This window comes from Balaenoptera borealis (genome assembly GCF_965194805.1).
Source record: "Balaenoptera borealis genome assembly, chromosome: 2".
NCBI lineage: Eukaryota > Metazoa > Chordata > Mammalia > Artiodactyla > Balaenopteridae > Balaenoptera > Balaenoptera borealis.
Window position 1 is genome coordinate 78,180,542 of NC_138867.1, and position 12,199 is coordinate 78,192,740.

Consider the following 12,199-nt stretch of genomic DNA (forward strand, 5'->3'; position numbering starts at 1 on the left):
ATACAAATAAGTAAACATTAAGATATTATGATTAAAGTACTTCATAAAGTTATTCTAAGTTTAAATTAAATTTTTATTATCACAAGCAATGATTAGGGCATAATATTAATGTGACTAACAACAACAAAACAGAAAGAAAAAGAAAAAGAAAAGAATGTATTTCTTTCTTTTGTCAAAACTATTTATCTTCTTTGTGCCCTTCATGGTTTGTATTCATACTATGATGAAAAAGACAGGCAATGTGCTTGACCTTCTGGACCCTACACTGAACAGCTGGGAGAGTCCATAGAAACCCAAATAGATATATACAGTTCAGTGAGGAGCACCATGGAGACAAAAGTGTAAGGGAATGTGTTGGGAGCTGATATTTTATTATTTTTTTAATTAATTAAAAAATTTTTTGATTCAGGTATAGTTGATGTACAATAGTACATAAGTTTTAGGTGTACAACACAGTGTTCACAATTTTTAAAGGTTATATTCCATTTATAGTTATTATAAAAATTGGTTATATTCCCTGTGCTGTACAATATATCCTGTAGCTGATTTATTTTATACATAGTAGTTTGTACCTCTTAATCCCCTACTCCTATCTTGCCCCTCCCCCCTTCCCTTTCCCCATTGGTAATCACTAGTTTGTTCTCTATATCTATGAGTCTGTTTCTTTCTTGTTATATTTATTAGTTTGTTATATTTTTTTAGAATCCACATCTAAGTGACATCATACAGAATTTGTCTTTCTCTGTCTGACTTATTTCACTTAGCATAATACCCTCTAAGTCCATCTGTGTTGTTGCAAATGGTAAAAATTCATTCCTTTTTATGGCTGAGTAGTATTCCATTATACATACACACACACACACACACACACACACACACACACACACACACCATATCTTCTTTATCCAACCATCTCCTGATGGACACTTAGGTTGCTTCCATACCTTGGCAATTATAAATAATGCTGCCATGAACATTGGGGTATATGTGTCTTTTCTAATTAGTGCTTTCATTTTCTTTGGATATATATCCAGGAGTGGACATACATCCATTTTAAGGGTACAGTTCAATAAGTTTTGACAAATGTCTATGGCTATGCAACCACTGACACAGTCAAGGTGGAAGACATTTCCATAACTCCCAAAGTTCCCTCATGATCCTGTTCGACATTCTTCTTCCTCACCTGCTCTGCCCTTGGCAAACACCAGTCTGCTTTCTGTTGCATAGATTTGCTTTGTTTTTCTATAATTTCATATAACAAACTACTGGTTACCAAGGGGGGAAAAGGCGGGGGTGATGAATGGGAGATTGGGATTGACATATATGCACTACAATGTATAAAATAGATAACTAGTGAGACCCTACTGTATAGCACAGGGAACTCTACTCAATGCTCTGTGGTGACCTAAATGGGAAAGAAATCTAAAAAAAAGTGGATATACGTATACATATAATTGATTCACTTTGCTGCACAGCAGAAACTAACACAACATTGTAAAGCAACTCTACTCCAATAAAAATTAATTTAAAAAAGTAAGAAAAAAACCATGATGCTGAGTGATATAAGCACTCAATGAGAATATACATTTGGAGCTGATATTTTAGATTGGGAGTCCAGGAAGGCCTCTCAGAGGAAGTGTGATTGTGTAGAGACTACAATCATGAGAAAGATTAAGCCATTAGAGTGACACTAGAATGGGAAGAGCGCACCAGGTGGAGGAAACAGCAAGTGATTAGCATGTTCAAGGATCAGCCAGCAGCCAGTGTGGCTGAAGCAGACTGAGAAAGATGGAGAGTGGAAGGAAGTTGGAGAGAGAGCTCAGAGCTAGATCAGATGGGACCATTTCCAAAGAACTCTAAGTGAACGGGAGTTGGCTAATTTCCATCCATTTAAACATTTTCTTACTCATTTATTTCCTTGGTCAACATTGATTAAATGCTTATTATGTGCCAGACAATGTGCTAGGCATTGAGTAAACTGTGGTGAGGAAATCTCACATTGTCAGCGCTTATAGTTTAGTGAGGGAGGCAGATGTTAAACAAGGAAGTGCACAGGTGATAGAATTACAAACTTCGATGACTGTTGTAAAGAAAAGAACAGGGTACACTGGAGATCAGGGAAAGCTTTTAAGATTGAAAAAAAGGTTACTAGATGGAGTTTAGAGCTGTGTTTCTGACCTTTTCAAATAGAAAATCATTGTATTGCTCACTGGAGTAAATGAGCATAAACAGGTAAGTCTGCTCTTGAAAGGATGACCCAGACCACTGGACTCTCCAGGAGGTGAGAATGCACTGGGCTGAGAGAACCTGTAGCTCAGCATCCCTCTGCCCAATCCTTGACACAACAGTTAAAAAGCTCCAAGCTGAGGGAGTAGGATGTACCGAAGCCCTGCATCAGGTACTGTTTTCTTTTCTCTAGGACAGGTGTACTGCAATTTAAACAAACTTAATATGTAAAAAGTTGATATTAAAAAAAAAATAAATCCTTTGCTTTACAAAGGGATTCTTAAATTAGAAGAGTCACAAGGGATTTACTTAAGTTATACGCTCCTCTAATGCCTTTTAAATTATTCAATTTATAGTCATTTGATTTACTGACAACCTTTCAGGAGTACATTTGTTGTAGAAAGCACAGCACCCCCGCAGTAAATATTCTCCTTGATCAATTACACTTCTGAGCTTTAGTCATCTGGTCAGTGGCATATCTTATACAACTGACACCTTGGTATTTGCAAGTGGCTGCAGTAGTGTATTTTACAACATAAAATTTACACCAAAATTAGAGAAATTTCTCTTGTGCAATCTCTTCTGATTGTATCAGCCTAAGGATTAAAATCTTGGGGAGACTACAGTGACATATAATCCATGAGAACACCTAGGATTCACCTACACATATGAAGTGGAAAGCTGTGAATCCAGTGAACTGATCAGTATAGACAGCCCAAATGGGTGAGTCAACATTCAAACTCTGTTTATTCTCATGGGGAGAGTCTTTTCTACCGTCCTAATGCTAGAGGTTTACATTAGTTCTCAATTCCTATTACTCAGCAAAGGCATAAACACAGGGAAGAATGGAGATACCAGAATCCATTCCTTAATGAAATTGTTTGCTATGCAATTTGGTTCCAAGCTCTATAAACTATCTGTCAGAGGGAGCATTGCTCTAGGTGAAGTGTCAGAAAATATAGAACATAGAAGAGTGATGAAATAGGAAAGGCACTCCCACTGCAATAAGAAGCACAGTTAATGACAATTAATGTTTATTCAACATTTACCATATATAAGGCACTGTGTTAAACACATCATATAGATTTTTAAATTTCATTCTTATACAACTCAGTGAACAAAGTATTGTTTCCATTTGTCAGATAAGGAATCCAAAGCTTAAAACATTTATGTTACTTGCCCCTAAATGCACGGGCTAAGAAGAGGTCAGATTCAAATCTTGTAATGGATTTCAGACACAGAGCATATTTAAACTGATGTACAGTCAGGGTTGAGGGTCGTTGGTATAAGACATTCTTTTTAGGACCCTTAGAACCTACTGAGAAATAATTTTGGACAAGACAGTTATATGGTCCTTAGCTTGACCCATGCTTTAAGTACCTTTTCAATTTTAAATCTTAAGCTTGGATAGATGTGAGTTATTTAAGGAACTATCAAGTTTGTTAAAGTGACGATCTTAGAATCAGTACTATGGCTCCAAACAGAACAGTTTTTCTAGTTATCAAAATCTTTCTATTATTTAGAAGAGCACCTTCAATTTAGCTCTTCTAGCTGATGATTAGGTCAAACAGGCAACAATTTACATTTCTCCTTTTAGATTACTTCTACCTCTTCCCGCTGTAATTCTGGGTGCTCATCGTGTACATGGAATAATAGTGCCAGTGAAATTACAATGGAGAATCTGAATTTAATTCAACTGAAAGGGATGCTGAATTTACTCTATTATTTAAGATGTGTGCTGGAGCATCTCCGTGGATACAGAGCAGGCTTCAGTGGCTCTTATCTCAATTAGAAGCACTGCATTTAACTCCCAGATTCTCCTGCTACCCTACGATAAATATGTTTCAAGCCCGTCCCTGCAGCCTTGTTTTTACCTGCCCTTACTATGAAGTCATTCATAACTGAAGGAATATTCTCTTTTTATTAAAATTAAAAGCTATATGAATTCCAACCAATTGGAAAGTGTATTTATTTATTTTGTATAGTATTTAAAAACGACAGTACCAAGATGTTTTAAAATTTGTTTTTACTAGAAATGTTACAAGTACTGTAACTTCAGTGTGATTTTATAACCTTAACTTAGAACTGAATTTTGTTTCCCTTTTTGAATCTTTTTTTTTTTTTAATTAATTTATGTATTTTTGGCTGTGTTGTGTCTTCGTTTCTGTGCGAGGGCTTTCTCCAGTTGCGGCGAGCGGGGGCCACTCTTCATCGCGGTGCGCGGGCCTCTCACTGTCGCGGCCTCTCTTGTTGCGGAGCACAGGCTCCAGATGCGCAGGTTCAGTAGTTGTGGCTCACGGGCCCAGTTGCTCCGCGGCATGTGGGATCTTCCCGGACCGGGGCACGAACCCATGTCCCCTGCATTGGCAGGCAGATTCTTAACCACTGCGCCACCAGGGAAGCCCTCCCTTGGTAATGTTTACACTGATAGAAATCAGATTACAGTGTGCACGTGAACTTCTTTTTCCTTGAGCCATAGAGAGGAGGGTTGAAGACAACATTTTCTAATCATCTAGTTCATGGATGCATTTTCATATTACCTGTCACTAAAGAATCAATTAGTACCTAAGAAATCTTTCAGGCAAGATTAATTTCCTATCACAGAGGATGTGGGCATCATATAAAAGTCAATCACACAGAGCTATGTAGAGACAATGAAAATAATGCAATCTTCACGAAATTCTAGTAACTTAAAATATCATTTCCACCAATGTATATTACTTAGGTCTTTGTGTGTCCCACATTAGGCAAAAAGTAGATAACACAAAACATGGGAAAAGTAAAGGTGAAAGTTAGAAATTTTTTTTCAAAAGAAGCCCTATGCATGGTCCAGAAAATGAAAATCAAATGAAAAATATCAAAGCATATTAAAAAGTATAAAGCATTACATAAAAATAAAGTCTTGTTATTTTATGTTTGTACTCGTATTTGAGAGGCCGGTGTGATTTCTGTTTAACTTATTTTTTCTTATGTAGAAATGTAAAAAAAAGTGTCAAATCTTTTACAATTCACTATGTATCTTCTTCTATAAGGTGGAAGTTAGGGTGTGGTTACATAATGTTGCACTTTGGAAACTCAAAGTGGTAAAAAACAAAAACAAAAACCACCCTTGGGTTTTCTCTCCTAACTTCTTTGTTCCCAGTGTGTCATTAACCAGGCCTTTGGTCTATAGGCAGTGTTACAGTCTCTTATTTTCAGTATGTATGTGTATCTATTCTTGCTCTCTTAAACCAAAACAAAAATTTTTGCCACCATTTTTTTCTGTGTACTTCAGATTTCTGTTTGCTTTTGAGCCTATTATGATATTCCTTTTGAAATACACATTTGACATCTGGATTTCTGCACAGATGAATTTCATTCTTGAACACAAAAGAATAGCATAGGAACCCAACCATTACCTAATGTAATACTGGAACATTCATTTGTAACCACTTTAAAGACTGGAGATCCAAGTGCTTCTGTCATAGAGTAATATCCCATTAAAGAAACAGATCCACAGCAAAAGCAATTAGAAATTAATCCTTTTCTTCCATAATTTTTCTCTTAAGGGACATTATAGGAGATCCCAATGGTCCAGTGCTATCCTTATTAACCCTGCTTTCCTTTCCTATCCATTTCCTTCATGGTTGCAGCTGTTCTAACTTATTTCTTCTAAACCTCCCTAGGAATAAGCTTCCTTAATCCTACTTGTCTTTTTTTAAATTCCTTTTTTCCTCTTATCTCAGTTCTTTATTATGAAGGTATTTCCTTTTTTCTCATGTAGACATTTCTTTCTCTCTAGAGATGAGGAGTAGGGGAGAAACATCTCTGACCATGGAGGTCTTCCCTTTGGTGGGAGGAGGGTTGGCCATGAAGACTCTCACATTAATAATCCTTGGGTCATGATTTTTGAACACTGAAAGATAGCTCACTAATTCTATTTAACTGATTTCCTTTAGCCATTGTCCATTTGAGACAATTTCTTAAGCAAATACAGGTCTATGCTCCCCAAAATGACTTCTAGAAACTTATCAACTACATACATGGAGTTCTCTTTTTCATCGATTTGATAAATGGTCCTGCTATGATTTTAGTAACATCTTGATTACTTTTTCCTTTCTGTGGAAAAGAGAAACAACTGGAAGCAATGCAAATGAAGATTTGAGGGGAAGAAGGATGCCCAGAGATTGCTGAAAGAGTGATCAAGTGACCTTTGGGGCTCACGTGCCAGTTGTGACAATTTAGAGAAAAGGATGGGGCATGTGATGTGGTAAAAGCAGAAAACGGTTTGGTCACTGCATGGATAGTCAGAACGTAAGAGTCAAAAAGAATATAAGTACCTACAGATATGAATTAAAGGGAAGTCAGCTTTGAAAGTAAAATAAGGAATTAAGGTTAACTCTATAAATTCTTCTTCTTTTTTTTTTTTCCTAACTATATCAAATGAAAGGAAATACTTTTTTTTCCCCCCATGTCTGGTAATGTAATAGAGACAGGAGTTTTTCTCCCTCTATTATGTTTACCCTCCTCACCTTCCAAGTAAAGCATTTTGTTTGCAACCAGGAATGGTAGATCCCTGATATAATTCTTTCTAAAAAATTAATTAATTAATTAATTAATTAATTAATTATGCTGCATTGGGTCTTCCTTGCTGTGCGCGGGCTTTCTCTAGTTGCAGCGAGCAGGGGCTACTCTTCGCTGCGGTGCGCGGGCTTCTCATTGTGGTGGTTTCTCTTGTTGCGGAGCACAAGCTCTAGGCTCATGGGCTTCAGTAGTTGTGGCACGCAGGCTCAGTAGTTGTGGCTCGCGGGCTCTAGAGCACAGGCTCAGTAGCTGTGGCACACAGGCTTAGTTGCTCCACGGCGTGTGGGATCTTCCTGGACCAGGGCTCAAACCCGTGTCCCCTGCATTGGCAGGTGGATTCTTAACCGCTGTGCCACCAGGGTAGTCTCCCCTGATATAATTTTTAAACAGAAAGGGTGTGTTCTGTGTAAGCTCTTCGTGCTAGATTATATGGAGTCTTGTTTTTATACGTTCCCAAAGTGCACTAAATCAGTTAACTGCACCAAGCAGGAGGAGATGGACTTCATAATTCTCCTAAATATAACTGGTAATAGAACTGTCCAGAAGAAAAATACTCCCACCAGCTCCCCCTCCCCTATAGCTCATTTCTATCACATCACCAACAGATTAGAATTGCGCATAGCAGAATATATCTCTGGTGAAAAATCTCATCAGACAGACAGACATTATAAAAAACCATTAAACGGGGATTTCTATATCAGATTACATTAGGGGAAAACAAATAAATGGTTCACCTTTATATACAATGGCTCCTTAAGATGATCAACAAGAAGGCAAGCTTTCTCCTCCCACACAGGATTGAGGTTCTTGTGTATTATTTTACTTCTAAAAACTTCTTTTCCTCCAATTTTAAACTTCACATATGGATCACTTGTCCCTGTTAAAGAGATACAAATTGATGTATGTTAATCATGCTTTTCTACAGAAGCAAGAGAATAGCTCATCTAAACATTGGAAAGTATTTAAAGGAATAAAATTTAAGTAAACCGTATCACAGGAGAAAAATAAGGATTAAGTGCCTTTTCCTAAATTTTCCCTTAAATATTGAAGTGACAGTAAATAATAATAATAATAATTATTATTATTATATCTTCTGATCTTAATACTGTAACCCTGTTCTGGTATTTTAAAACTCTACTGCATGCTGCATTTATAAATTTAATTCATGTTGTAAATGATAGAGATTAATCTGACGTTTCATCTGGTCAACTATAATAAAGATGATCCATGATCTTGGCTGATTTAACAAGTTTTAGACTTATACATGCTGCTAAAAATTTACACTAGTTTAATGGGTTTCGGAAAAGGTGAGTCTTAAATTGAGCTTCAGTTTTATCCTTGGTCCCATATTTTCTTCACAGGTATCAATTTTATCCTTGGTCCCGTATTTTGTTCACAGGTTTCAATTTTAGAATGCTAGGGAAGGATGCCTCAGAGGAAGGCATCAAGAGGAAGCGGACAGATGATTGTTGAATAACCTGAATACTTCATATTATCCATTAATACCTCCCAAGCTCCCTATGAAGATAAAGGAAATAAGAGCCATCAAATAAGTTGCTCTTGGGTACACAGCTAGCAAGAGACGGAGTGAAGATTCTATCCAAGGCTGTGTGGCTCTAACGCCTGTGCTTTTTTTTCCCCTGCAACTTCAAGAGGGAAGGGCCTCTATATACACTCATTTATATTATACCATTTCGCATTTTGACCGATGAATAACATCAATCTTGGTCTCATAACTCTATGCTGTTATTAAGGATTCCTAGAAAAGGTGAATCAGGAACATCCCCAAGGAAATCATTCCAGTGTGTGACAATCTTCATCCTCAGAAAATAATTCTTTATACATGACCTGACTCCCTTAGAATAAAATTTTAATTCTTTCTGTTTTGTCCAACCTGAAACTATAGTTGATAACTATGGTCTACACGATTTAAAGAAAAATATGAGTGGGGCTCAGAAAATTGTAAAGCACCATATAAATGTTAGGTATTAAAATTATGAGGCTGATATACTTAAACTCACTACCTATATTCCTCCTCAATACTCCACTCACCTCCATGACACATAAATATCTATGCTAAATATAAGGATTGCCTTATAGGATATGGATTTTCTTATTTAATCATTTGGGGGTTCTCTCAAAACTCTCCACATTCCCCTAGTAAATTGAAGACCTTGTTTTTGTATGACTAGACCCAGGTCTAATAAAATAACGACTTCCCATTTTGTGAAACTCCCATTTTGACAGCTTGATTTTATAACAAGACAAACTTTAAAAAGTGTTTATAAATGTAAATGTAAGCTTAATACTAAACGGTTACAATGCATTCTTTAAGGGAGTCAACGGAACTGAAATGTTTAACAGTTAAAATGACTATTTTTTAAGGCCCTGATCCCCAGCTACAGGCTGAGCACCCGGGGAGTGGAAGTGTTATAGCATGTAATTTGAGGGATATTAACATCATGTACCCATCTGAATTTCCTCAGTCATGCAGTTTTGTCTTTGATTTTTAAAATCATCTATGCAACTACTACCAGCTGTTAAAATACAATATGCTCCATGAGATCAGAGCCATTTGTATCACTGTTTTTTAAACCTCCAGCACTTAGTACAGAATTAGACATATTGTTCCTCAATAAACGTTTGGTGAATAATTGAATGAATTAATGACTTAATGACTTAATGATGTGGGTGGTAGACCTCTCTTCTTGCTGACTTTTGTCACCTCCACTTGGATACATAATAGACATTCCAGTGTTAACATGTCAGGTCGTTAAATGCTCCATTATTTGACAGTTCCTCAAGCAAGACACAGGGAAATTACTTTCCATACCTCCTTCTCCATCCAGGACACCACCAAGTCCGATTAACTCTCCTCCACTCTAGTTCAGCTACCATGATTTCTGTGCTGTGCAACTATAATAATAGCCTCCTAACTGGGCTCTCCACGCCTCCGTGTCCTCTCCCATTAATTCTCTATATGGCGGCCAGACTGACCTTTTAAACCTGCAAATTTAATCTTCCCCCTTCTTTGCTTAACACATCTCAACACCTTTCAACTACACCTATAATAAAATCCAAAATCTCTAACATGGTATACAGAACTTGCAGAACCACCTTCATTTTTGGCCCCTACTCTGTTCCAGCTTCCCTGTTACTAGAAGTTCTCCTCTGCTTCCAGGCTTCACATATTCCAGCCAGGCTCTCTGCTTGAAAAGTCCCTCCTTCCCATTCTCTTCCCCTTTTGCCTGGCTGACACTTCTTATCTTCCAGGTCTTAATTTAAATACAATTTGCTCAGGAATGCCTTCCTCAACCATCCCAATCTGAATTAGGTCTCTTTGTCACTTTCTCCTGACATTTGCTCTTCTGCTTAGTAGCACTCATCATTATGCTACTTATAGGTTAATTTGTATGTCTACCAGTTTACTGTAGGAATTTTCCCGCTGGCTATAACCCCCGTGAGGGCAGGACTCTGTCCCAGCACATGGCACAGCGTCTGGGGCAGAGCCTGTATTCAGTAAGCATTTGTTCAATGGATGAGTAAATGAATGACCTTAGAGTTCACAGTGGAGACAGTACTATTAAATACATCCTCAAAGTGACTCTGTGAAGTTGGTGAAAGCATATATTATCAACCTATATTGCAGGTGAGAAACAACCTGAGATTCAGTGTGACTTGCACCAAATCACATAAGAAGCTAACAAGTAACAGGATGAAAGGCAAATTTACACTTCAGACGCCAAGTCCAGGGTTCCTTCTACTCAGCTTTCTAGGAAACATGGACATCCATATTTTCCTTTTTTAACTCTAAAACACCATCACAGAATTATTATGTAAAGATGTTGAACAATCATTTAGACACTACAAATAATGCCAATATTGACAAGTAACTTATTCTCGCTTAGAAAACTCTCGCACTTATTATCTGTCTTAATCACCCTAAGGCTTCTGTGAGTCTAACTACTGCCTCCGTTTTACAGATGACACAAGTAGGAAAGGTCAAGTGGTTTGCTCCAGGTCAGACTAGAACTCAAATCTGGAGCCTAGTCAATTCTCTCTCTGGCACATCATCATAAACCGTTCACCCCCTTCAAGGTATAACAATCTTGTATCTCTTTGGTCCAAAAAAGGTATGAATAAGCCTTTTACAAGAAAAGTGACTTCAAGAAAGTTGGACTGTGTTTCTTAACAGTTATTGATATCAGTATCTCACACTATTTAATTTAGCTATTATGCAAACAACTGACATAACTTATGATTTAGCACAGAAGCCTATACACTCAAATGTAAATCTTTTTCAGAAGCAATCTGTTTCTTGCTCCTTACCAGAAACATTTTCCTCAACCACTGTCTATGCTAACTGTCAAAATCCCCTTAGAATTAGGGACAACTCGTTCCTAGAATCCTGCTGGGTGATCCACTAGGTCTTGATGGAAGAACTTAAATTACAAAAAGGAATCTAGATCACTCTCGTTAACATTTACTGAACACGTACTTTGTCAAATATAACATACCACCCAACGAGCCTGTGAGGTGAGTTGTAGTGTTATCTAGGTTACAGTTGAGGAAACCATGTTTCATTTGTTCTGTTGGCATTTATTGAATACCCTCAAGTGGTATTACATACAAATATATAGTGTGGAACAGGTAAGTAAATTCCCCAAAGTCACACAGCTAGGATGCTGGAACTTTAAATTAAATATTACATTAGGCCACCTCCAAACAACATTTTTCACGCTTGGTATCGTATCCTTGATGCCGCTTGAGGCAGTAAATATCCAATGGCCTGAAGAAATAACAATCCAGCTAACAAGAGTCGGTCTAAGGGTTAAGTTAAGGTTTAGGGACAGATTTTTGACTCTGATAGGCACTAAGATCTCAGGGATTGGTATAAAAAAGAGAGAAAGGCTGTTTTAAGGGACTTTGAAAAGATATTATGAAGGTGAAATATATTGTGAATGTGTGGCTTTGGCCACAGGATAACCTGGATTGGAGATGGCACATACGTCAGCAAATTTCACAGTCATAAGTACAGGAAAACAGCTCCAGATGCACACACATGGTGAATCAGTCATCTGACTTTTCCCGCTGTGTTTTGACTCCACAGAATAAAATCTGCTACATTTCTCCCTTTCCAACTATCATTCAGAGGCTCTGGGTGCTATTATTAAATTTTAATAACTTTTTTAGTAGTCAAAACTCTTTAAGGAATTTCTAATTGTTTACTTATTACTGTAACTGAGGGACCTTTGTTGACTGAGAGTCCTTAATTTAAAGTTCAAGACCTTCAGCTTGTGATTACAACACAGAGAACCGGAGACATCATTCTTTTAATTTAGTTTCAGTAAAAGATTTGTACCTAATGCTCTAATCTTTTATGTTGAAAGGTAGCCACTTTATTACCTGG

At 37.3% G+C, this 12,199-nt stretch overlaps 1 protein-coding gene across 19 annotated transcripts in view; it reads right to left on the reverse strand.

Moving 5' to 3' along the window:
- The window catches only part of MCTP1 (multiple C2 and transmembrane domain containing 1), a gene marked incomplete at its 3' end in the record, with an annotated part of 559,050 nt that overhangs the window by 251,481 nt on the left and 295,370 nt on the right, over positions 1-12,199 (reverse strand). For all 19 annotated transcript variants that reach the window (XR_014239262.1, XM_082375756.1, XM_082375755.1 and 16 more), the window contains exon 3: positions 7,524-7,666. Coding sequence is in view for 18 of the 19 variants with exons in the window: in XM_082375756.1 (XP_082231882.1) it covers positions 7,524-7,666 (143 nt within the window). The remainder of the gene's footprint in view (positions 1-7,523; positions 7,667-12,199) is intronic.